This window comes from Oryzias melastigma, linkage group LG8 (assembly GCF_002922805.2).
Source record: "Oryzias melastigma strain HK-1 linkage group LG8, ASM292280v2, whole genome shotgun sequence".
Classification (NCBI taxonomy): Eukaryota; Metazoa; Chordata; class Actinopteri; order Beloniformes; family Adrianichthyidae; genus Oryzias; species Oryzias melastigma.
Window position 1 is genome coordinate 7775540 of NC_050519.1, and position 27289 is coordinate 7802828.

Here is a 27289-nt window from a genome sequence, read left to right on the forward strand (position 1 = left end):
AGCTGAATTTGGCCGCCGAAGATGCTGGTGCTGATAGCTGAAGATGCTGAAATTGATAACTAAAAAGTCTGAAGCTGATAGCTGAAAACGTTGAAGCTAATAGCTGAAAATGCTGAAGTTGAGAACTGAAATTGCTGAAGCTAATGGCTGAAAATGCTGAAGCTGATGGCTGAAATTGCTGAAGCTTGTAGCTGAAATCACTGAAGCTAATAGCTGAAAATTCTGAAGCTGATTGCTGAAATCACTGAAGCTAATAGCTGAAATTGCTGAAGCTAATAGCGGAAATCGTTGAAGCTAATAGTTCAAAATGCCGAAGCTAATAGCGAAAATTGCTGAAGCTAATAGCTGAAATTGCTAAAGTTGAGAGCAGAAATCGCTGAGGCTAATGGCTGAAATCGCTGAAGCTGATGGCCGAAAATACTGAAGCTGATAGCTGAAATTGCTGAAGCTAATAGCTGAAATTGCTGAATCTAATAGCTGAAAATGCTGAAGCTGGTAGCTGAAATCACTGAAGCTAATAGCTGAAAACGCTGAAGCTGATTGCTGAAATCACTGAAGCTAATAGCGAAAATTGCTGAAGCTAATAGCTGAAATTGCTGAAGTTGAGAGCTGAAATCGCTGAAGCTAATGGCTGAAATTGCTGAAGCTGATGGCCGAAAATACTGAAGCTGATAGCGGAAATTGCTGAATGTAATAGCTGAAAATGCTGAAGTTGAGAGCTGAAATCGCTGAAGCTAATAGCTGAAATTGCTGAAGCTGATAGCTGAAATCACTGAAGGTAATAGCTAAAATTGCTGAAGCTAATAATGGAAATCGTTGAAGCTAATAGTTGAAAATGCTGAAGCTAATAGCCAGCTAAAATGTCAGTTAAATTCCAAATTAGCCTAAAAAACGGAAGTTAGCCAAGATAGCTAGCATGTAGCTGAAATATTAGCTAAATGCCAAATAGCCCAAAAAGCTAGCATGATGTCATTGTAACTTTCAACTTTATATCGTGAGCCATGTATCGCGTATCGTATCGTATCGTGAGGTACCCAGTGATTCCCAGCCCTAATTTTAATAGTCGATTAGTCAACTCGAATCGTGGCAGCCCTATTATACATCATGCCATTATTTTCAAATTTAACAAACCTGTGTCGTTTTAATAGGACATAGTTTCTGCAGAGCGGCAGGAGTTCCTTAGAAATTTGTCTGATCTGTTGGTTAGGCTCTTAGTGTGAGGGAACCCCGCCCTTTTTCCCTTCCCATTTGCTGAGAGCTCTCTGTTTACATGCTCTACGTGGCAATTATGGTCCTTTTCAAATTGCTTTTTGTTTGTCTACTCCTGATTCCAAACAATTTGAGTAAACAAATGTTTAGAAATGGATATTTTATCTTAATTTTCTAAATATATGTCCTCCATCATTAGAAAAATGCCCTAAAATTATTTAAAAACACCAAAAACATAAATTTCATTTGCAAGGATATTACACAATCCTGCTCAGTTCAAATTAAATCAAAATGCATATATACTTTTTGAAGTATTTTGATGTGATTTATATAAAGTACGTAGACTAACTAGAAAAGTGGAAATTTAAATTACTAGTAAAAAAAAACAGTGGTATTTGTGGAACATGATTCAAATGTTATCTGTTAAGCTCTTTTGTTCAAGGTTTACAGTTTTTTTGGTTCTGCTTCTTTTAAAAGTAATATCTGTCTTTAAAAAAAATCATTGCAAATAACAGATTTTTGTCTTCTTCCAGCCACTGACGCACGTCTGTGCCAAGAATCTGGCCATGTTCATATCACAGGAAGCTGGGAACAGGTCGGTCTTACTGGGTTTGGCCTTGAAGGACTCATCCATCGAGACAATAAAGCAAATGAAAGAAGTCATCAAAAGCTGTCAAGTATGGTAGCAGACAGAGTTTTGGGGAAATGCTCTAGTACAAATTTAAATCTTTGCGGTTGCTATTTCATTTTTTTTTTGTCATATTTTTGTGTGAATGCATTATTCTGTTTTATTTTTCTTTTAACATTGCTTGTTTCATGCAGAAAATTTCAAAATAAAATTTCACCAAAACACTGTAAAGAGGCCTCAACAAACAAACTTGTATTATTCTTTTTTTATTATTATCTTTTACAGCTCAGAAACAGAAGCACTAATTCTAGTCAGCACTTCCTACGAGTCGCAGTGGAGCCGTGCATTGTTTGCCCGTGTGTTTTTTTATCGCAACTCCTTTGTCATTTTGTCAGCAAACAGACTAAAAGGTCAGCAGCACTCCCATATCCACTTTTTATGCCCAACAGAGGCTTTTGTGGAATATTGCCTTATAAGTTATCAGAAGTTTGCAGTTTTGCAGGAGAGTAACATTTTGAATTGAATTCCAAAGTTGAAGGTTAGAGGCTTTGGCAAAATCTTGATAGGTAACCTTCTTTAAATGCAGTGTTGATGGATTAATTTTAGACTAAATGTCAGAAGATAAGGAGGAAATGCATTATTATCTTATTGTTCCTACTTTTAATTTCAATTTTCATACACATTAATTTCCTTTAATCCCTGAGAACTATTAAAAATAAAAATCTTAAGTCAACATGCTGACCTAAACTTGTCTTAATGTTAAGATTAGTTATTTTTTAAATACATGCATTGTCTCTATGCATCCATTTATGTAAGAATAGGTGTTTACAAATATTTCAAAAAATCTTGTCTTGATGATTGAATATGCAATAAAAAAATGATACTTTTTCATACACTGTGTGTTTTGTCCATTTTTTGTCTGTTCTGTTTGACAACAGTTCTAACATCATATACGATTATAGATATAAATCATTTTTACATTTTTTAATAGGATCCCTGTATCAGCAAAATTTTTAAATTGGCCCTTAACTGTACTTAATTAAAAAAAAGTCAGATAAAAGCAATTCTGAAGCTTAATTATCTTAAGTTATTCTAAAAAATGTTGGATTTTTCCAAAGCAAATTACCCAGAATGCATTTTAAACAATTTAATTAAAAAATAAAATAATCTGTTGACACTAGAGAGCCATACTGTACAATATTTGAAAAAGTTTAACTTCTAAAATAAAATGTATTGTCATTCTTTAAGGGAATTTAGGTGTAATTTGAATTTTGAAATTAAGTTACTTTTTTGTTTTATTATGAATGTATTTTGTTGGCAACTTATGACATATTGAATATAATTTTGAAAAACAGAATTTTATAAAATATTTGGTTCAATTATTTTGTAAACACATTGTTTTTCCTTAAAAATATTCTTGAAAAAAGCGTTAAATTGATTACCCAGGAATTAATTTTTAAACCAATTTATTTGTCAGCAATTAATTAAATAATTGAAAAAAAATGGACACTAGAGAGCCATACTTTAAAATATATCTAAAAAAAATTAAACTACTAAAATAAAATCTATTTTTATGACTGTATTGTTTTTAGGTGTAACTCGAATTTTTTGAATTACGTTTTTTTTTTTAATATCTTTGTGTCATTATTAATTTATTTCTCTCTTAAGTTATGAAAAATGTAATATAAGATGGTGAAAATGTTATAAAATGTTGGTGTTTGGGTATACACAACAGTTGCTGTAGTCTTGTAAAACCATCACTGTAAATGCTGTCATGTTTTCTGTTTACCAAGAGGAAGCGAACGTCATTGGCGGATGTGCGATCACGTGGCCAACACTACCTGTTGATCTCCGGCCAACTTCGACTTGCTAGTTAGGAATAGACAGAAAACACAGGTGTCCACACAGGAAGTTAAGTTTCCTCGAGTTCTATCGAATTACCTTCACGGTGGAGTGTTTTTGTGTGTTTTTAGCGGGGACATATTTGTGTTCTTGTTTTGTTTTCCTCACGAGCGTGTGGACTTCGACCTCGGAGCGGCACCTGTCTCAAACAAGGAAGTCTGGTCATGTTCAGAGTGTCGCTGGTTCGATCTACAGCTAAAGCGGCCATTGGGGAGAATTGAAACGCGCTTTTATTCTCCATGTTGATCCAATAACGCGGGCTTGTGACAATCCTTTGGCTGTTTGGTGACATCTAAGCAGGATAAAGCTGCTTCCCCCTGATGCCAGGACAAGGTGAGCTGCTTGTTGACAGTAAGGACAGAGGACAATTCCGCTTGAACTATTTTCAACCAGATCGGTTTCTTTTTTTCTCTCTTAATTAGAAACTTTGATTTTTACGCATAAACTCTTAAAATAATATCGTTGCTCCTGGTTTCAGATGAATACAACCCTTGAGATGGATCCTTCTAATGAAAACGTCTCCATGGTCCACCTGGACGCGCCGATTTTCCCTGAAAGGTCCGCCATGTCCAACCTGACGATCATCCAGACCAGCAACGGCTCCCTGATCGAGAGCGACGGCATGTTCCTGAACACCGCAGCGGCCCAGGCCCTGTCCGGGATCTTCGTGTGGTCCGCCCTGCTCATCACATGCCACCAGGTGAGAGATGCGCAGATGATTGAAAACGAAATCTGTCCTCCTGCAAACAGCAGACACTCTACTTTTAGGTGCATAAGATGACAAAAGGCCCTTCCTTTTTCCTTGAGGCCAAAATATTCTTTCAGCACTGTGAAGAATCAGGGTTTGGACTCATCTTACTTGTTTTTTTTTTTTTTTTCTGTGTGCTTACTCAGATTATAAAATAACAAAAGTCTTCTGATTACAGTAGAAAGCAAAGGCATCAAGCCCTCCCTATGTGTGGGAAGCGGATGGCCAGGGGGGGACAATAAATGGCTCAACACAGACCACCTTTCCCCGCAACCATTTCATCATTGTTGTAAATGAGTGTTTCATCTTGTGTGCAGGAGTTGCCCACTGCGCAGAGTTGATAGCTTATCATTACTGTTTTTTATCACGAGAAAGCAGAGGAGTGCTGGGGTTTATCAGCAGGAAAATCAATGCAGTCTCAGATAACATTTACAGCATTAAAGACTCACACAGATCATATTTTGGGCTGTTTTAAAAGCGTTTCCAGTGGTTTTATAATTATGATTACTAAACGGGTATTGGTTTGTTTTAACAGTTCAATATATATAATAATTTGTGTTAATTTTAAACGATCCAATTTGATTTACTGGCGTATAAAACACATCTTTATCCTTCAGCCAGTGTGACTCAGAGATAAACACCTGAATACTGAACAGTACATGTCAAATTTTCTAGATTTCTTGCAAGATAATCGTAAATATGTGTACGAACAAGTAAACAAGAATTAATCCATTCAAGTTTGACAAAATAACTAATTTTACCATCAAAATAATACAAAGGAAACAATGTTAGAATATTTTATCACACTGTACGGTCACGTCTTTGCTAAATTCAAAGTGTTTCCACACACAGGACTGTAATGATGGCTTGATCATTTTTTGCTGCTGTGGTGGCACTTAGTCTTTTCTACTTTAAAGTAAACAAACTTACCATGTCTCAATCCAAATGGTATGTTCTAATATCTATGTATCTCATTTTTGAAATGTTTTTTTAATGGTGTAGTTCTGGGGTCGGCAACCTTTAACAGTAAAAGAGCCATTTGGGCCCATTATCTACTGATCAAAGCCTAGAAGGAGCCGCATGGACTTACTTTAGCCTTTAAGAAATTTGGTTTTGCATTCATTCGCGACCCGACTTCTTTTTTATTTTATTTTTTTTTAATACATGTAAATTATGTAAAGTATTTTTGGTACAAACAAAAGCAAAAATATAAAAAGAAACTAGCAAAAAATTTGATTTTTTAAAAACTTTTTTACCTTTTACCTTTAGTAGACGCCAAATTACAGAAAAAGCTAGCTTGTTGCTTAATTACTAGCTGAACTCCAAATTAGCATAGCATTCTTCAGTAAATTGATCAGCCAAAAATGTTAGCATGTTGCTAAAATAAAAGCTAAACTCCAAATTAGCCTAAAAACCCCAGTGGATAACAAATTAGCCAAAAATGTTAACATATTGCTAAAATATTATCTAAACTCCAAATTAGTATTAAAAACCTTATTAGAACCCAAATTAGCCAAAAAAGCTAGCTTGTTGCTCAATTACTAGCTAAACTCTAAAATAGCCTAAAATTCCTTAGTAAACTAAATTTGTCAAAAATGTTAGCATGCTAAAATAGAAGCTAAGTTCTAAATTATCCCCCCAAAAACTTCAGTAGATAACAAATAAGCTGAAAACCTTAACGTTTGGGTAAAATCTTAGCTAAGCTCTAAATTAGCATGAAATAAACTAAATGGTCAAAAATGTTAGCCTGTTGCTAAAATTGAAGCTAAATTTTAAATTAGCCTGAAAACCCCAGCAGAAAACAAACTAGCAAAAAACGTTAGCATGTTGCTAAAATAGAAGCTAAACTCTAAATTTATTGAAAATTACTACTATTTTATTTTTAATTCAGCCAGCAAGCCACCATGGAGAGATAAAAGAGCCACATGTGACTCTGGAGCATTAGAATAGAAATCAATTCAACAAATGAACTATTAATCGTTACACGCCAATGATTATGTATTTTTCAGACTATAAACCATGCTTGAGTATAAGTCGCAGCAACCAAAAAAGCAAAATAAGGGGGAAAAAAATCATAGAAAAGTTACACATTTGGGAGAAATTTCATTAACAAAGTTTTTGAACAAAAATGGACATTTCATCTGGAAAGGCAAATGGATAACGCTCACTACCGTAACTGTATTTAGCTTCATTAAACACGGGAGGAATCTAGTAAATCAGCACAACATTTAGAAAACCATAGAAAAAAAGAACATGCTAACAAGTCAACTATACTCTTTATATTATTTAAAATCCCTTAAACTGTTGAATTCTTTATCCTCTGTGTCACTTTGGAACAATTCCGCTAAGCCCGACATAAGACCGAACGGCTCTTCTTCTTTTGCATTGGTGTCAGGAGCAAATACTGATACACCTACAGTGCCCTCTAGTGGTTATGGCTGTTTCATCACATAGAAGTCGCACCTAAAGGTACATTTTTACCAGTGGCATCGAATCGCATTCAAGCGGCCATTTTCTCTGAAAAGTGGACAAGTGATGGTAAAAAGCAAAAACAACTATCTGAATCAAGAAATACTCAGATATGCAACTTTTAGCTTAATTTTCTTAATATATTTCCTTCGTCAGAAAAAGGCCACGAGAACATGTTAACCCTTTGATGCCTCAATTTAATTCCAGCAAAGAAAGTAAAATTTAATGTATTATTTTGGATTCATGTAGATGCTAAATTAAGTTAATTTTGGAGCCAAAGTGTCTTGATGCATATTTGCGTTGATAGGCCTCAAGAATTAAAAACAACACAATTTCATTCTGGGTCTTTAAAGACGAGTGTTTTGTGTTTTTTTCCCCTTTTAATACTCTTGCTTTTTATAAATCTATGCGTTTACTTGAGACTGTTGCCAGCTGAATCCTAAATGCTCTTTTCAGCCTGTAAAATATTCATGCTCACATCCATTTATATGCTGTAATTATTGAAGGAGTAATCTGTACACATAAAAATAAAAAAAAAACACAGAGTATCTAGTGAAAACAACAACAACAAAAAACTTGTTTGGGGATTTGTAACTCAATATCCACCAAATTGGTTTCTACCTTTTTAATATTGCACACGTTTGGCCAAACTCTTGTCAGCAAGACGTTTTAATTGAACAAATAAATAGTAAACGTTCCGTTGGGAAAATGGAGCGAGTTAGCAGGCGGCATATTCTGTCACACAAGGGGAATAAAAGGGTCTGAGCTGCAGGAGTTGTAATGCTGGTTGGGTTTCATTTGACTTGGCTCCATGGAATTGCTATAGACTCTTAAATTCACTTTTTGAATACTAATCAGACAATGACCTTAGATCTTTTTCTTGTGATGGCTTCCAGCTCTCATTGAGGTGCGCTCATTTTTCATGGTGCTTCTATGGCAACTTGGGAGGCTTTTTCTGTTTTTTTTGTTGGACTAACTCTTGTTTAAGTTTTTGTTGTTGTTTTTTGTAGCTTTAGCTCCTGTATTTTAGATTCTCTCCTGCAAGTTGTGTTTAATCCATTAAATATCTTTGATTTATGAGTCAGTTTACCTACTAAGGTCATGTTTTATCTTTCATTTTATGGCTATGGAATCGTAACGTCAAAGTGCGTCCGCTCACATGTAGGGGTGCGTCACTCTGTTATCTAGAGAGTGATTCAGATTAATTGTGGTAGACATTTTAATCAAGTTGTGTGTGTTGGATATAGAACTTCAACGTAAAGTATCTATAAATGAAATTCTTAACTCGTTTCTTGAACTGGGACCTTGTTTCTATGGACATTCAGGGTGTATTCAGGACCAAGAACCACTCTTGGATCCATTTTTTGAGGTGGTTCCAATCGGACGGAGCTCCAGTTTGAGTTTTTGGCCCTGTGCTTGAACTGGACCATGGCTTACACCATATCCAGGCACTATGGGTTATTAAAGGAGTAGCGGAGCAATGATGAGACACAGCAACTCATTGAAATGAGGTTGGATGAATGCAGGGTCATTAAAACAACTTTTAACGTGATACACATTGCCTCTCACAGTTTTCTCAACAATCTGTATATCTTAGATACTCATCATCACAACCTTTTGTCGTCTTCTCAGTAACTGGATTCCTATGTTGTATCAAAGTAGCAGTAAAAAATGTTCTACCTCACGTTGACAGAATTCCTGCAGATATCTTTAGAGATCTTGCTTTGGTTTGAAACAGACAAGCTTTAGGACTTGATCCGAACAAAATGAAGTGGACTCAGTCTGGACCAATGGGCTCTTCTAGACTCCTCAATCAGAAAATGAACCTTTTTCAAGTTGATTTTTTCCCAAAACACCTGAAAAATAGATAACTGAGCTCTTAATCTTTCAAGAGACAAACAGTTTAGAGCCTGAAGGAACTCAAGCAGACCCAATTACAATTAGTTGACTAACGAGTGGTTTGCATTTTGATTGAACCAAGGCCTTTATGGATCGGAAATGAGGGATTTTCCTGTGAAATAAAATACCGATCTTTATGTGGGTATCTTCTCATGGTCTTTTGACATCACAAATATATTTCCTACATGTGCTTTGATCTTTGCAATGCTCTAAATTTAAATGATTTTTTTGCTTTGTTTGGTTATAGCCTCATTTTATCTGAGACATTATCATTATCTTATGTGTTTAGTTTGGAAATTCTTGACACAGTTGATGTCATTGTATTTACAATATTGCATAAAAATGCTATTTTTGTATTGGAAGCGGTCCTAAAAACAGTCGGTTTAAGTATCCGAGGTGTGTTTCTAGAGTTCCTACCGTGTATCCTCGTCTAAAGCTAAAGGTCATTGTAAAGAGGGATGACTCGGTTGTCTGCCATACGCTTTGTGTATTCCCCAAACTGTTATCAGATGCACCATGTCTCGTTTTTGGAGGCCATATGGGCCCACAAGGGAGCATGTTTGAGGTAAAGGTTAAGATTTTTTTTTATTTTTTATCCGCTTTCAGTAAAAAAAAGAATGTGTTACTGATGCTGTTTTGGCTTCAATATGTGAAGGCGGAGATGTGAAATCTGAGGTGTGGTTTGTGGGTTTGGGAATAATCTGGAAGGTCATTAAATTTCGGGTTGAGTAATCTCTTTATTTGAACAATCCTGCTGCTGTTTCGTAATCGCAGACCGAACAGTCACGAGATATAACCCCAGAATTCACACCATTCTTTAGTATTTTCTCACAAAAGCACAAACTCAAACTTCTTATAATAATAAAAAGATGAGGACTGATTATATTTATTTGTTTTTAATGCTTTTTTTTTAACTATTGCATATGATTTGTCAGAAAAATTACGCCCTCTATCTTAATTTTGTCATTAAAACACCTTTTTCAACTGCAAAAAAAAAAAAAAATTCAAGTCTCATTCTATTATTTAAAACCCTAATTTTATTTGGACCTTAATTTTTTATGTTTTATTTAATATTTACCTCTTGTCTGCACCACATGTTTATTTTTTATTTTTTTAATTTATTGCTATTTCTTTTATTTTTGATCCTAAATTATAAAAATTACGTTATTTCCCACTTCGTACTTAAAGCTGACTCAGCATATTTACGTTAGAGTTAATTAAGCTCAATCATTTGTAATGTTCTGTCAATGTCTTTTTTACTTTAAAATCCAAGGATTTTTTTGAATTGTTCAGGTTGACAATGCAGTGAGGAAGCATCAATGTTAGGAAGTCACATTTTTATTGAACTTATTTAAAATGTCTGTTAAATATTAATAAAAATATTGACGTTTCAGTCTCACCCATGAATCATTAGTGCTGTTTTATGACCTGATGGGATTGTGTTTCCGTTGAGTGTACAGTTAACATCAGGTCTGACATGTGATCTACCATATGTCACTTCTTATCGTGTTGGCCTGTCCTGAGTGGAGACAAAGGTCACATGTTATAAACTTTATTAGCAGTGAGTTTGTGTACGGCGGAGTATCAGACCACCATAAAATACAAAATAAACAAATGTTGTAGACCTATAAGAAAAATATGAATTTTATATAAATTAAGTTGTAAAAATGATGAGAATATAAGGTAAATTTTGACAAATTAAAATGGTAAAAGTTTAATTTTATGAGACTAAATTTGTAATTTTATGCTTAAAAAATTGCAATTTTCATTTTTTTTGTTATATTTAGCTTTAAAGTTTTTTATTAAAGACAATTGAACATTAATTGTTTTATTTATGTTTCCTACAGTACAGAATTTCACTGTATCTCTGTTAATTTTTTTGTAAATATACAACCTAATTTTCATAAAATTACAGCTTTTATTTTGGGAAATATCATGACTTTTACTTTTAAAATTACAATTTATACAACTTTATTTTAATAAAATGTTGCTTTTTTTTCTAATAACTGAGCAACTTAATTTTCTTAAACTTTTAACCTTGTCTTATAACTTTTTTTCTCATTTATTTATCTTTGACGGTGGTCCTAATCCTCCGCCTGCTTCCACAAATAGTTGTTTTCTTCGCTCTTGATGATTTATGTTCTGTGCTTGGTTCCAGATCTATACACACCTTCGATCCTACACGGTTCCTAATGAGCAGCGCTACATCATTCGCATCCTCTTCATTGTGCCGGTTTATGCCTTTGACTCGTGGCTCAGCCTCCTTTTCATCAGCAACGACCAGTACTACGTCTACTTCGACTCCGTTCGGGACTGCTACGAAGGTTTGTGTTGCGATCCGCCGTGCACGCCTGGATTCTGCTGTCCTCATGTTTCCTATTGTTGCTAAGAGAAGAACAACAAAGCCACCAAACTAGTTTTTCTCAACCACCTTTGTTCATATGTAGGTGACTACCCCTTCTCACATTTATATGTGGTGTGAAATTTCCCCTTTTTATTGTGTTATCTGCTTCATGGTGATAACCTATTCTGTATTCTCAGCTTCGATGTTTAATCCCTAACCCGAATGTAAAATAATAGATTTTAGATTAAATGGATGTATCTACATGGATTTTATCTTCCAATTTAAAATAATTGTTTAGCTGATTGATTGAGCAGGGAAAGACAGTGAAACTGGAGCACCCCATCATTTCTGGTTAAACCCCACCACACCTTCTCTTGACTGGACACCATCTGCATTAGCTTCATTTAATCCCTCCTTAAATAGCAACAAAGGATTAGGAAGGGATTTCCACGACACTGAAGCCTTGGAAGCTTCTTAATGTGAGAATTGAAACATTTCATTGTTCCACAATGTGGGACTAATTATTTTGAGTCGCAACAAAAAGTCCTCATCTGGAAACAATTTGACCTTCTCGCCGAAGTTGTGCTTGAAGGTGATGAGAAGTTGTAAGTTGTGCAGGGTGGCGTGTTGGAAAATAAAAAACAATGACGTGTCTTTGTGTTACAGCGTTTGTCATTTACAATTTCCTGAGCCTGTCCTTTGAGTACCTCGGAGGGGAAAGCGGAATCATGTCAGAGATCCGAGGGAAACCCATAGAGTGAGTGACCTGTTACACACAATGCATTTTATCATTATTTTTTATGTTTCTCTCCATGGTGACTCTCTGGCTGAATTAAAAATAAAATAGTAGTAATTTTCAAAAAATTTAGAGTCTAGCTTCTATTTTAGCAACATGCTAACGTTTTTTGCTAGTTTGTGTTCTACTGGCATTTTTAGGCTAATTTAAAATTTAGCTTCAATTTTAGCAACAGGCTAACATTTTTGACCATTTAGTTTACTGAGCTAAGACTTTAGCAAAACGTTGAGGTTTTCAGCTAATTTGTTATCTACTGAAGGTTTTTGGGGATAATTTAGAATTAAGCTTCTATTTTAGCATGCTAACATTTTTGACTAATTTAGTTTATTAGGGAACTTTAGGCTATTTTGGAGCTAGTAATTGAGCAACGAGCTAGCTTTTTTTCTGCTAATTTGGCCTCTAATGAGGTTTTTAATGCTAATTTGGAGTTCAGCTTCTATTTTAGCAACATGCTAACGTTTTTTGCTAGTTTGTTGATCTACTGACTTTTTTTTAGGCTAATTTAAAATTTAGCTTCAATTTTAGCAACAGGCTAACATTTTTCACCATTTAGTTTACTGAGGTATTTTATGCTAATTTGGAGTTTAGCTAAGACTTTAGCAAAACGTTCAGGTTTTCAGCTAATTTGTTATCTACTGGTGTTTTTTGGGGATAATTTAGAATTTAGCTTCTATTTTAGCATGCTAACATTTTTGACTAATTTAGTTATCCAGGGAACTTTAGGCTATTTTGGAGCTAGTAATTGAGCAACGAGCTAGCTTTTTTTCTGCTAATTTGGCCTCTAATGAGGTTTTTAATGCTAATTTGGAGTTCAGCTTCTATTTTAGCAACATGCTAACATTTTTGGCTAATTTGTTATCCACTGGGGTTTCCTGGCTAATTTAGAGTTAAGCTTTTATTTTAGCAACATGCTAACATTTTTGGCTGATTAAGTTACTGAATAATTTTATGCTAATTTGGAGTTCAGCTAGTAATTAAGCAACAAGCTAGCTTTTTATGTAATTTGGCCTCTACTTAAGGTAAAAGGTAAAAACGTTTTAAAAAAATCCCATTTTGAGACATGCTACTTTCTTTTTATATTTTTGCTTTTGTTTGTACCAAAAATACTTGACATAATTTATATTTATTAAAAAAAACAAAAAAAAAAAACAATAAGTAGGGTCATGAAGGCAAGTCCATCCGGCTCCTTCTAGGCTTTGATCAGTAGATAATGGGCACAATTGGCTCTTTTACTTTTAAAGGTTGCCGCCCCCGGGGTTAAAGGGTCACGTGATTAATTCAGTTCAAACTCCGCAGTGAAAGTGCTGCCATTAAACATCTAAAAGTGCACGTTTTATGTATCTCTAAACCTGTGATAAGCTGCATTTGTGGCTCCAAAGGCTTTTTGTTTTTGCCAAGTTGCAGCAAATTTTAATGTTTGCAGTTTTCTTAAAAATGTTTTATTTTCTGTTTATTAAATAAAATAAAATTTTATTCATGGGAGATTTTGCAGCGCAAACTGCTGAACATTAAAGTAATATACATTTGTAAAACATTGTCATTTCCAAACCATCTGAACCAGCTGTAAGTGTTGTTATAATTTCATTGCTCTCAACATTTTAGTTTGTAGCGGAGTTGGACTAAACTTTTGCAGAGCTTCATTAAGAAAATCAAAATCTGTAAAAGGTTTGGAGACTAAGTGGTCTGTGGAAGAACTGTTCAACCGAATGAAATGTTACAGCTCTGGGTTAACGCTGTCAGAGTTTGTGCTTAGAGATTTCTAAAGAAAATTATTTTCTGTGTGTTTCCTTTTTGCCTAAAACTGTTAAAAGCTCCGGCTTTTGAATTTGCATGTAATTGTAAAGACACAATGAGACCGAATAGCTGTTCCTCTTTCTGTCTGCACACCAAAGTTTGTTTCTTTCTGGTTTATATATTTTTTCTGAAAATGTCTGCCCACATGTTGGTACATAAAAACACAAAGTTGTATAATTAATTAAATATTAGTAAATAAAAATGCCAAATTTGTCTTTATTACTCGTAAACATAAAGAGAATTTAGGTGTGTGCAGTACTGGATAGAAGAATGCAGCAAGACAGAATAATTGTGTGTAAATGAGGGGAGCTCCGTCAGAGAACTTTAAATACTCTACAGTCCAGACTACCAGAGAGTGTGAGAAAAGGTGTGTGCACGTAGGTTGGAATGGGTAGAAGAATGTTTTAGGTGCGATGTGAAGCAAAAGTGTGTCAACAAGAAAGAAAGGAAAGATGGAGAAGACTGTGGTGAGAGCAGCCATGTTGTGTTGACACGGGAGGCAGCAGAGATGAAGATGTTGAGGTTCTCCTTGGTAGGAAGGAAAGGATCAGGAATGAATCCATCAGAGGATTGAGAGATATTTAGGAGGTAAATGCAGGGAAGCAGATTGAGATGATGAGACCAACGAGGAGGTCCACGGTCCACTGGTCCAAAAACATCATCAATGATCCTGTCCACCCCCACCACGGTCTGTCCTCCCTGCCAGCCTCTGGAAAGAGGTTTCAAAGCGTTTCAGTGTAAAACCCCTCTGGTCTCTGAACAGCTTCCTCCCACAGACCATCAGACTCCTGAACTCTGAACAGTCATTGTAGTTCCCAACTCCCTCTATTACTTCACTGCTTTACAAAATCAACCACATTTTTTTAATTTGTTACACTCATTTTATCCACAAGTTTTCGTTTATAAGTTATGTATTTTTTTTTCTACCACACTCTTAAATCTGCAAAGCAAATTTAAAGAAGTTCTGTCCTTTGAAGGACAATAAAATCTTAACTCTACTAGTTTTAAAAAAAGAAAAACCCTTTCCTAACATCTTTTGAGCTATTCTAAGGATTTCCAATGCAGTTTTTAGCTAAAAACAAGGAGATCCAAAAAAAGAAGAAAGAAGATAATAACATAGAAGAAAAAAAGATAAAATAAGGATAAAAAAAAGAGAAAACAAAAAATAAATGAAAAGAAAAACAAGGCAGAGCGGCAGTAGTTCATTGGAAGTTCACCTCTCAGCTGTGGGTGGCAACGTTGGCTCAAAGTAAGCCCGCCCCCACTTCCTGTCACCCATCTGTTTACACCACATGTCAAAGTCGAGGCTCTGGGGGCCAGATCCGGCCCTCCAGATCATTTTATTTTATTATTATTAATGGCCCAATGCTGTCTTGGACTTATTTCTAACTTTTATAATTTTGAAAAAATATATTTTTATGGAGAGTAAAATATTGAAAGTTATTTAAGGTTGATTTATTCTATTTATTATAATAATATTTCTGCCTTTTATTATCAAAAGTAACATTTTTATAGTTTTAAAAGTTGAGTTTTAGTGTGTTAAATAAATGTTTAACATGTTCAGCCCGCCAACTTAGGTGGATTTTGGCCCCCTGTGTGATTGAGTTTACACACTCCACTAGCTTGCAGTCCCTCACATCTTTATTAGTACCCGGTGTAACAAAAATGGCGAGCAATATTGAAGCTATCCGGCCGCACTCGTCCCTCGGATGAAGGAAATAAAGACGTACATGGATCTATTTGTCTACATGTGGATGGAACTCGTGGCCGAACCAGCATGTTTTCATGTTACAAATAAGTTATTTTTCAAACAGCTTTTTTTTTTTTCAATTTTAATCCTAATTTTCTTTATAAATGTCCTTCATCATCAGAAAAATGCCACAATTTTCATTGGAGTGGGTCTTTAAGATCACAAAATGCTGATGACTTCACATTACGGGTTGTGATTTTAACACAAATTTTAATAAAAAAAAAAAAAAAAACTGATTTGGTATTTTTTTCATGCTTGTCTTTGAGTCCGAGTCTTGACAGTATACCCCCTCTTGATGTCATTGCAGGTCCAGTTGTCTGTACGGGACGTGTTGTCTCGTTGGAATGAGCTACTCCATCGGCTTCTTAAGATTCTGCAAACAGGTGAGCTTTAGTCTTTTTTTTTTTCTTTTTTCTGCTCCAAGGTTGAGGCCTCTCAAATTAAATCCCCCTCTAAAAAAAAACACATTATAAAAATACTAAACTGCAAATTACTTTTCAATTCAAATCTCCAGACGGCTTTAAAATGACAGTTAATATAATTGGCTCTGCCCTTTTCAACAGATAACATCCACTGGTTAGAAACAAAAAAGACAAAACCAAAAGCAGCAGCTGAGTTTGAAAGCAGCTTAATAAACAGAAAGATGATGTGAAGTGTCAGCACAGTTCCCTCCTGGTGTCTGGGGATTCTGCTCCATATTCCACTGTAACACTGATGGATATTGGAACTGATTTTTAATGTCTCCCAAACAAAATAAAAGTGGAAAAGAGATTTTTTTTCCCTCTCCCAAGGAGTGGATAATAAACACTTTGGCTCTGACATCCCCTCTGTGTGAAGTGTTTTTAGAAGAAACCCTCAGGTGGCACATCAGAAAAGAGGAAAGCACTTTTCTAATGGAACAATTAAACATCTTTATTGTCAATTTTTTTGCACAAAAGGTAAGATTTCTTTCTATTTTGAAGGTTGTTTTTTAAGTTACAGACCTTTTTTGACATTAATAAAAAAGCAAATTTGAACGATTAGTCGATGGAAAATTTAGAAGGTTGTAAGAAGAATTGACAAAAAAAAAAAGAAAAGTTCTGTCACTTTTTGGGTAAATTAATTCTAATTTAGCTGCTCAGAATCTTTGATTGTGATTTCAAAGTATGGAAAGTTTGGATTTGGATGGTATATATATATATATATATATATATATATATATATATTTCTTTTTAATTATATATCATGATATAAATTATTTCATATCTTAATAGGGATGTACAGTGGTGGACAGAAGTGTTGGTACCCCTCAATGAAAGAAGGACAAACCCACAATTATCACTGAAATCACTTGAAACTTACAAAAGTAACAATAACTAAAAATTTATTGAAAATTAAACAATCAAAATCAACCATCAATTTTGAATTGTTGATTAACATAATTAATTAAGTAATGAAACAGGCCTGGACAAAAATGATGGTACCTCAATGAAAGATAGAAAACTATTTGACCAGAGTGACATGATTAACTCAGGTGTGTCCTTTGACATCACAGGTGTTTTATTTATTGTTACTTTTGTAAGTTTTGAGTGATTTCAGTGAGAATTGTGGGTTTGTCCTCCTTTAACTGAGGGGTACCAACACTTTTGTCCACGTCTGTATATTAAGATATTCCACAATAAAGTATACTTTCAGTTATTCTCCTATAAAAGACAACTAAAATGTAATTTCTATATTTTTCTTGAGTATAAGTCACACCGGAATATAAGTTGCAAGAGCAAAAATGTCTAATCAAGAATAAGAAAACCATATATTTGTTAAGAAGTCATACTCTTTAAAAAAAAAAAAAAAGTGAAAAATTGTTCTGGTACAGTCTTGGGATATATTGCGATAAAAGGCGTATATCGCGATACATATAGTATCAACAGGCTCTTGCTAATACACAAACCTAGATAGAATGACCCAAACATTAGAAGAAATCCAATCAATCAATCAATCACTGATACGGGAAAGCAGCTTAGCTTTTAAGTGCTATTTGGATCCTAAATAGTGCATTCATTTATTTTTCTCTTTTATTTGAACTTTTATTTCTGTTAAATGTGACAGAACAGCAATTTACAAGGAATTCTAAAATGATTCTGCTTTTTTACAGTTCTCCAGAGCTTTCTCAGTTAAAGTTATGAAAGCTCCAAAATATGACTTGATACTAACTTGTGATCAGATTTAGCTCTCCACAACAACCACACGGCTCATTTGAGGACCTGGCGCTCAGGCTGACAGTTAAAGACGTGTATATTTACCAAAATATGTTTTTATGAATCCGTCTTTTGTACCAAATGAAACATGTCTTACAACTTTCTGCAAGTGTAAGAGAATTTGACTAAATATAACGTATTGATGCTTTATTGCAAAATTTTAACTATTTAGCCAATTTTTATATCAGTTAAAGAAAATAGAACATGTTTTAATTTTTTTCTAGATTGTTTTGCATTATTATTATTTATTTTACATTTTCCAACAAGATTTGCCTTGATGGCAAGTTTTACTAATCAACTACAGAAGAAAACTTTGTTTGACTTCCAATCCACTGTCATTACAAACATGCACTGTGGTCTAAATATCAAACATGTCAGCAAGTGTGCTCATTTGAGAGGATATTTATACATGCTGGCACTGGGGCAGCTCTGGGGGAACACTGTCAGTACTCCACGCTTCAAAGTACATCAGTTATACTGTATTATAAATGCCTATTAATAGTGTGCCGAGCATACCAGCAACTCCAGTTATTGCAGAAAAGTATCCTCCTGGCTGATCAAGCTGAACACTTCTGCTCTGTTCATGTGTGGCAGCGTCTGTCAAATCGGTTAGTTCAGGCTTCAGCGCTCTGCAAACAGGACACCTGTCCTACAGTTTGGATTGAGTTTAACTCATCGTTGTCTGTCATGCATCAGCTTCACATCACTATTCCAACTGGGACGACTTCTGCTTTGAATGATCTTAGTGGAGGAGGCGTGTGATTTTAGTCATCCTTAATCAAAGTATTTATTTTCAATTTTGTTTCAGGATGACCTTTCCGGGGTTTTTACTTGGGGGTTCATTTTTACCCTCATTTCAGCTTTTATTGTTTGGTCTTTAAGGAAAAAAAAACTAAACTAATAGTACGTTAGTGCATTCATGAGCAGAAAGGGTAAAAATCTTTTTTTTTTACCAACTATTTATTTAAAATAAAGCTTAAATGAAGAAGAAAGGAGGGGATAAGTGAAATGAACTCTTTTTATAGTCAGGTATTTACATTAACTGTATATGAGAACTGGACTGAGCGACCTCCTCCACTCAGGACGTCAACATCCCATAGATTTTTATTTCGAAATAAACATGTATTACTAAGTCATTATATTTCTTAGAATAACTATTCATGCTTTGCCACCTTTTACGCCGCCTTCTTGCTAAGTCTGATAGTTTTGATATATTTTTTTTTTTTCTGTGAGTTATTCAAGTTATAAACTGGCCAATCAGATACTTCAATAGAAGTAGGCGGTGCCTACTGGCCCCACGTGGAACGTTCCAAACATTAATGGGGTCCGGTGTGAACAAGCTTACTCCTGATTGACCGCGGTTACCGTAGAAACATTGACTCAGACAGAGTCAGACGTCGTCTGGCCCCAACATGGCGACGTCCATAATGCAAAAAAAAAAAAAAATGACCTCATTACAATTCATAGTGTAATTATATTCTTTTTAGCAAATTATTTTTGAATTGTCATATTGTGTCCAGCATTTATAATTAATTTTTTATTAAATTAAATAAAAACGAGAATCAGTGCACTGAATTTCAACTTTATAAACAAAAAATATATATATATTTTTTTATTATATTTAATAAATTTGAATAAATAAAGAAAAAGAAAAATGTATACTGATGCCAAAAAAACAGCCGTGGGTGAAATTGAAGGAATTAAAAAAGAGAGACACCTTGTTGTCAGCAAACATTTCTAAATCTTCCCATCTCCTTCCACTGTCCTCGTCTTCCAGCGTGACATCTCTCCTTGTTGTCTCTCGATGTTTCATTCTCCGCTGTCATGTGTCCTCCAGGCAACTCTCCAGTTCTGCGTTGTCAAACCCATCATGGCAGTCATCACCATCATCCTGCAGGCCTTTGGCAAATATCACGACGGAGATTTTAAGTGAGCAGCACCTCTCTCTGCTTTTTCTCTCTTTTTTTTTTCACGCACATCGGCGCCAGGAGGACTTCTCCGCCGTTTATGTGCACTCGAAAACAATGTGCAAGCGGAGATAGTCATATCAGCGCTTCACAGGAGGCTCGATGAAAAGGATGAAAAGTTGTCGTTGTCAGATTAGAAATGAAATTTTGCAGATGCACACCGAACAACCGCTGCAGCTGCGATGGCAGGTATCACCAACACGACAAATGTTCTAAAAATGTTCCCCTAAAATGGGGCCTCTTAATCAAACTCATTTGTTTGGGGGGAAAAGGAAGGAAGAGACGCAGCTTCGTTTCACTCCAAGATTCAAGGGTCGGCGACAAATTGCCGACTGACAATTTTAATGAAAGTGTGGTTGGCAACTTCCGCCGAGCCACAAAGGAGCCCGGCTGCATAACGAAAAGAGTAATACGCTCAGTAAAATGATAATTAGCGTGTAATCAAAGCTAAAGCCTGTGATTCCGCTTGACTTATTTTTGGGGTACATCTCCTCTCACCGTCTCTGTCTGAAGAGTCAGCTGTGACAACACGAGCTTCAAAGCTCCTCAGATCAAGCAGATTTCTTAAAATAAAAGTTTTCAACCCGCCTTTTTATCATCAGCCTTTTATTAAAAGCTGAAAGATAATCTCGCCTCTTACTTCTTCTGCATGTACTTCAAATGATAAGTTGGAAGAACTGCATTATTTGATGCTCCGCAGATTGTTTACTTAGAGGCTCTCAGCCAACCGTGCACTCTGTCTGCATCGCAGTAATTAATGGCATCACAGTTCTTGGTAAGCCTCTCAAGAATGCAAAAATGTTTCCTTCTTTCACAGTGTAAATGGAGGATACCTGTACATCACAATCATCTACAACTTCTCCGTCAGTCTGGCCCTCTACGCTCTCTTCCTCTTCTTTTTTGCCACAAGCGACCTGCTGAGACCGTATGAACCGGTGCTCAAGTTCCTCACCATCAAATCTGTCATCTTCTTATCCTTCTGGCAAGGTGAGTTCACCCACTCCTGCTCTTTTTTTTTTTTCTCATTTTAACCTCCAAACTAAAAAGGAAAACATTTTCATTAGGAATGGTCCTCGCCATCCTGGAGCGCTGCAGCGTCATTCCCAACGCGCTGTTCATCGACGGGCACGAGGTGGGCGCCGGCACGGTGGCGGCGGGCTGGCAGAACTTCATCATCTGCATAGAAATGTTCTTTGCGGCCATCGCCCTCAGATACGCCTTCACCTGCACCGTCTACCAGGAGAAGAAGAACGATGTGCCAGGTGACTTTTTCAAAAGTTCCTACCATCTTTTGATCCATTTTGTCCCCAATAGTCTTTAAATTTATGATTATGTCATTTTTATTATGGCTGGTTTGATCAAATCGATTAATTAACTTGAATCGATTCAAGCTTAACAGATCAATAATCGATTAGTAAAAATATAAATCGATTTAGCACATAGAGCTAAAGTCTGCTAGCTTGTTGCTAACGTTTAATGGAATTTCCCATTAGACGGCTAATGCTAACGTACATTTCTGACTAAATGAAGATCTTTCTATACTCACAGGTATACATTTTCCAACTCTAGTCTACTCTTTTAAGGAAATATTATTTTTAAGTTACCATCTGTGATCTAAAACAGTTTTTTGTTCACACTTTCTTCTTCTTCTTCTAGAATAAGGTGTAATGCTATAGCGCGATCGCCACCTAGTGGCCAAACTGAAACGGCCTCATTTCATGGTTGAAAGAGTTGAAAAATGTTGGAATTTAATTGATCCAGGCTCTTGCAAATTGAATCGAATCGTTTCTGGAATATAAAATCGATACCCAGCCCTAATTTTAGCCCAAATCTAAAAAAAATCTGTGCTCATGGCTTGCCGTAGTATCTTCTTTTACGTCACATCTACAAACTTTTTTTCAATGGTTTTTGAATAAAGAAATACTCAGAAATGTTTAATTCTCTTTACACGTCTTTCATAATGAGAAAAATGCCACCAAAACATGTTCAGAAAAATGTGATTTTTAACCCTTTAACACACGGCGTCGCTTAAACACGAAAGGTTTATTATACTGTTAACGGTTGAAAAATTACAGTAAATCAAAGAGCATAAACACTGGAGCTCCAGTGTTAAAGGTTTTATAAGACTTTATCTCAATAGAAGAGAATTAAATCTTTTCCACGTTGATCCATTAAATAAACTACTTTTTTTTTTAAAATGAAAAATCGCTTGTTTCTGCTGCTGTTTGATCCCGACACCCAAAAGACAGTGGATCACAGCGTGAGAGTTAGAGCCTCACAGGGCGGAGCTACCGCTCTGTTCCAGTGAAGAGAAGCTGAGATGAAAGCTGTTGGTCAACCGATCTGTTTACACGCCAACCCTCGCCCGTGTGGTCACCAGTTACAAGCAGCGCCTGAAAGAACGAGGCTGTAAACACTGACGAGACTCCACTATGGCGCTCCAGCGCTCACCTGTAGAGAGAGGGGATCCAGGAGGAGCAGCTCATTTTGAGGTGGTTCGGCCATCTGGTCAGGATGCCGCCCAGAAGCCCTCCAGTGGAGATGTCCTGAACATGTCCCACTAAATGGAGGCCTCGGGGCGGACGAGGGACCTGCTGGAGTCCCTTTTTCAGCTTGACCTACAAAATCTTGGCTTTTTTCTGCAAACTATTAGATTATAATCTAAATATTCAGGATAAAATCTTAAACATTTTCAGTTTTTTGGTTTTTATGTAATTAACACGAAGTGAGAAAAATGGCAAAATACTTTAAAATATCAAATGTTATTATTGTGTGACATCATTAACACTATTGTGATTCTCCTATAGTGAAACTTAATCACACTTAAACTCATTTCAGCAATCTGCTATAAAAACTTTCAGCTTGTTAAGGGTATTTCTGGTCGTACTTATAGTCTATGTATTCATATATTTTACAGTTTTTAAGATTTTACGCAATTTCTGCAATGTTTCGCCCATTGAAAGTAAATAGGAATTTCTTCAAATCCTCAAAAAAAAAACTTGGTGCACTTTTGAAACTTAAGCAATATTGCTATAAAAACATTCAGCACGTTCAGAACATTCCTGCATGTACTTTTGATTTTTTTAAATGTTACAGTTTTTGAAATTTTACACAATTTTTCAAGAAATTCTTCAAATTATTTCTTTAAATAATGCAAGTTTGGTATCAAAATGTTCAGGACATTCACACTTGTAGCATTTGTATTCGTAATACTCATACTATTACGCTTTTTAAAAATATATCCATAGAAAACTCAATAAAGTTGGATGCCTCTGACTGAGATGTTTCCAGAAAAAGAGGAGTTTTATTTAGAAGTTTGAAGACATTTAAATAAAACGGGCTTAAGCGCGCCGGATGGGCAGATTGAGACCTAAAACGCCAACATTTGGGTTACCTTAAACAGTTAAGATACAGAAATCAAATCTAGAGGTGGAAGGATAAAAGTCAACCAGCAAGGAGACTTTGAGGTTTTCTGGTTCAAAAAAAGAAAAAAAAAATCAGATTTCAAATGATGTGGCAAACTGTATAACTCCTTCTTTGTATAAATCAATTGTGTGAGTTGCTTAGAGGCAGCGTTAAGAGTTTAAGTGTAATTAATACAAGCTTTAACCTGATTTCCTTTAGTTTGCATGAAATCCAGTTCTTTTGTAGGAGTTGCTTAGTGTTAAAACGTATTTTCTTCTACTTTAGCTGACATAAAAAATCCACACATTTCTCCAGTTACTTTTCCATTGAAATGACTTAATAAGAGCCGCTGTATGCGAAACATAGCAAAAGCTCAAGGACGTGCATAATATTAAAGGCCCAGGGAGCAGGTGCTTTTAAAGTTTGGAGGAGAAGGAGAGAAAAGGATTCAAGGTCACGGCGTCCTGAAAAGCACAAAGGAAATGTCACAGCTTTGGTAACCTTGCTGCTTGCAAAGAAATGTAAATGGGAGCATGTAGTGGTGTGTTGGCTGGAGGTGGAATAAACTTATTTTTTTGTTTAGCTGCTTACAATACTAAAGAAAATGTGATGGAGTTTTTATGCGAGTGAAAAAGTTTAAATATTCAGTTTTCGTATTTATTTTAAAGATGAAAAATGTTGTTTTTTGTGGCATGTTTCTGATGATAGAGGATATATTAAGAAAATTAAGCTCAAAATTGCATTTCTGAGTATTTAAATATTCAAATACTTGTGAATCAGGCGCAGACAAAAAAAAGAATATTTGTAATATTGTCATGCACTTATTCATTTTATTTTTTTGTGGGATTAATTCATCTTGACCTGTAATTAAAAATCTATTTTTATCGCAAGGATTTTTAACAAAAAAATTAATGTTAAAAGCCTAAATTTGAGGTATTTAAGTTAAGTTTGTAACATGGTGGTGCAGCAGTCGATCAAAATGAAACAAAAATGGAGGCTTTATTACGTTTTTTCTTTTTTACAATTATTAAAGTCTTCCAACCTCTACTTTGACAAATAACAAAAAAAAAAAAAAACGCATCAGGTTTCGAAGTGCTCTAATTTACCACACCAAAAAACAGTAGAAAAACTTTTCTGAGAAATAAAAAAAATCTTGAACTTCTTATTGATACCATAATTCAGATGTTGATATACCTTATTCCACAGTTTACCACTACAGCGAGACAGTAGAAACGACATGATTTTATAGTTTCTTTGCCTGGTTTATGCACGCCTCACGCTGCAGCTGTTACCATGACGACGCGACACACCGCATATTAACCCTAAAAACTTCTTTGCCATAAAAAGTTACACCATCAATTTTGCCGGGTAATTTTTACCCGATATAACATAACCAATGAAAAGTATTTGACATAAAAAAATATGACGACAAAGGATAAAATTGAAGTAGTTTCTTTTATTTTCAACTGAACAAAATGGAAAATAAAATCATAAGAAGATCCTAGAAAATAATTGGCTTGAAACTGTACAGCTAAATACGTGCTTTCATGAGGAGCTGAAAACTAGCAGGAGAGCAAGTAAATAGAAGGATGTCGGGAAGTGGGGGCGGGCTTACTCGGTGTATTTAGTCCCGCCCACAACTCTGAGCCTAATTTTTTTTTTTTTTTTGTCTAAAAGTGCTATAATCATAATTAAAAGACCACTGGGAACACTTTTTTTGACTTGAGTTGGACTTTAATGGAATTTTTGCTGCTTAAATCCCTTAAACTGAGTGTGGAACAGATTTATACTTTAGCAAAACTTTGAAAAACCTGTTCTGTGCATGCTCCTAGAGACAAAACCAAATGTCTCTTTTTCATTCAGATGATTCCGCCCTGAAACGAGCTTTGAAATCGGGCATTTATCACCTTCATGCTGCCTTTTTCTTCATCCGCATTCTGATGCTCAAACGGAAATCTTTTGTTCTGGGATTAAAGCAGAAACATCAGAGCGACACTAAAGTTCCCTCTCGTTCCCGCAGAGAGCATCCCCCCGATGCAGAGCATCTCCAGCGGCCTGAAGGAGACCATCAACCCCGGAGACATGGTGCAGGACGCCATCCACAACTTCTCACCTGCCTATCAGCAGTACACCCAGCAATCCACGCAAGACGTCACCCAGCAGCACGGCACCAACGGGAAAGTCTCCACGGGCACCAAGGGCTCCCGCAAGTCAGACAAAATCATGCTGATTACATCTGATGATGAGCTCTAGGCCATTTTCCATCAACATCCAAGTGTCTGTGCCCTTCCCGCTCTTATCTTTGACCCCCCCATCCGAGGAAACCGCATATCTCACAAGCTGGATTGAACCCAGGTGTTTAATTTTCATCGTCTTAGTATTTAAGGTGGACCGCCCGGTTCTGTCCGGCTTCAAAGGTAATTTAAGAACCAAGAGAAGGATGAAGTTTAACAGATTCAGAATCGGCGGCGATCTGATCCGTCTCCGTCTTGCAGCGATAATCAGGAAAATGACATGTCGCCTCCACTTCATCAAACGGCTCCGGAGCGTCGGCGTTTCCTTTAAATCAAGCTGTCGGATGTACAGCTGCGCCCCGCGTGCCGGTCCCGTCATCGTCTCGATGGCACTGCCGCTCAGAGGCCGTCCGGCGAGTTGAATCGCTTCAAAGAGCGGCGTGGAACGTTTCTCGCCATTCCTTTTGTCTGGTATTAACGGAGCTCCTCCCTGCGTGGACAGACAGATATTAGATCTGGAGCAGGTACTTCAAACTGCAAGAGATGCTCCACCATCATTTGGATAAACTTCTCTCATCAGACTCGATGTGGACAGATGCTCGTCATTAGAGTTTGACAGCTTTTGCACTGTTTTGACTGCAGCTGCCGACGCCGTCAACCACATGTCAACGCCGATTAAAGGAGGAGGAAATATGTGCGAAATTTGATTAGTGTCAATTGTGCCGTTTTACTTGTGTAAATAATGTTTTGGCTTATCAAGCGTTTTAATCTTGTCGTATTTATTTCTTTAACTCCAGAGAGACTCAATTTGAAGTGTTGATATAAGTCAATCAAAACTTGAAGCTTTCTTCATTTTTTTTTTTTTTTTGTAACCCTCTTTTGCCAACTTTAGCTGTGTTTTGTCAGAATTCACCCGTGTATTCATTGTTTTTTGTGCAAAATAAAATTCAGTTGTGACAAACATTTTTGAAGGGAACAAAAAGGAGCTTTATTGTGGCGTAAAAAAAAACAAAACAGTCGACAGGAATAATTTACCGTACTTTGAAAGGAGAGCAAAAACAACGTCAATGAAGGCATTTCATGGAGAAAACATGGCAGTAAATAAATGCAAAACAATAATAATTTAGGTGTTTTTTTTTTTAATTTTTATAAAATTAAACAATTCCATTAAATAAATACAAAATAGAAGAGTTATGTGAAGGTTTAAAGGGTTCATGCTCTTCTTTTCTGCCACCTGCGCGTTACACTGATGCTAGAATCCTCACATCTACTGTATTAAGGTTGCATTGAAATTTGCCTCTTAACCTCCCTTCTAAAGCTTGCAGGACTTTCAAAGCTTATTGTGTATAAATCATTTTTTAGGAACAAAAAAAATTGTATAAACTTCACAATATGCCAGGGAGCTCCTTTCTTCATGTTTATTAGCATTTTTTTGGTGATTTCTCTGATAAAATTGAAGAAAGCTCCTTGCAAATAACTGTAAACAGTTTAGTAAACATTAAAAAATGATTCTGTTTTTATAGAATTCAAAAATTATGCTGAAAAAGTAACAGATTTGATGGATCTGAACCTAAATCACCCAGAAAAAGGTTTGTCTTTAATTTAATATCCACTCATTTTATATTGTTGCTATTCCGATGTTAACCACAAGAGGTCACTGTTACGCTTTGAAAAGGCCTTCAAGTTGCCTAAAAATGAACATAAATAGATGTAATTTTCCTCAGGATTAAAAACAGACCTTCACATTAGGAGGGCAGGCGGAGCTGCAACATTTTCAGGTAACGAGTGCAGAAGCATTACCGTCATCTGTCAGGTGCACTTTTTACAAGTGGGAACTGTTTGCAGCAGAAGTTTGATAACTACAGTAAAAAATTGTTTTCTTAAAATCTTGCAGAAAAAAAAACCTTTAT

At 35.8% G+C, this 27289-nt stretch overlaps 2 protein-coding genes across 6 annotated transcripts in view; both read left to right on the plus strand.

The window, feature by feature from the left end:
* Positions 1-2223, plus strand: part of psmg3 (proteasome (prosome, macropain) assembly chaperone 3) — a 44791-nt gene extending 42568 nt beyond the window's left edge. For all 4 annotated transcript variants that reach the window (XM_036213192.1, XM_036213191.1, XM_024272437.2 and 1 more), the window contains exon 3: positions 1743-2223. In XM_036213192.1, coding sequence (XP_036069085.1) covers positions 1743-1895 — 153 coding nt within the window. In that variant the 3' untranslated portion in view covers positions 1896-2223. The remainder of the gene's footprint in view (positions 1-1742) is intronic.
* Positions 2224-3638: 1415 nt separating this feature from the next.
* Positions 3639-26361, plus strand: tmem184a (transmembrane protein 184a). 2 transcript variants are annotated; one of them, XM_036213190.1, is made up of 9 exons: positions 3639-4090; positions 4218-4439; positions 11014-11179; positions 11866-11956; positions 15847-15922; positions 19611-19702; positions 20558-20727; positions 20805-21002; positions 25166-26361. In XM_036213190.1, the coding sequence occupies exons 2-9, from the start codon at positions 4218-4220 to the stop codon at positions 25396-25398; spliced, it is 1248 nt and encodes a 415-aa protein (XP_036069083.1). In that variant the 5' UTR covers positions 3639-4090; the 3' UTR covers positions 25399-26361. The 2 variants fall into 2 exon arrangements, with proteins under 2 accessions (XP_036069083.1, XP_024128202.1); XM_024272434.2 differs by having other exon boundaries at positions 3640-4072.
* Positions 26362-27289: the final 928 nt, after the last annotated feature.

Excerpts from the sequence above, each read along its gene's own strand:
- tmem184a (XM_036213190.1), top strand. The coding sequence starts at position 4,218 with ATGAATACAACCCTTGAGATGGATCCTTCTAATGAAAACGTCTCCATG. Across the intron at positions 4,440-11,013 it reads TGCTCATCACATGCCACCAG|ATCTATACACACCTTCGATC; the intron begins GTGAGAGATGCG and ends GCTTGGTTCCAG. Across the intron at positions 11,957-15,846 it reads ATCCGAGGGAAACCCATAGA|GTCCAGTTGTCTGTACGGGA; the intron begins GTGAGTGACCTG and ends ATGTCATTGCAG.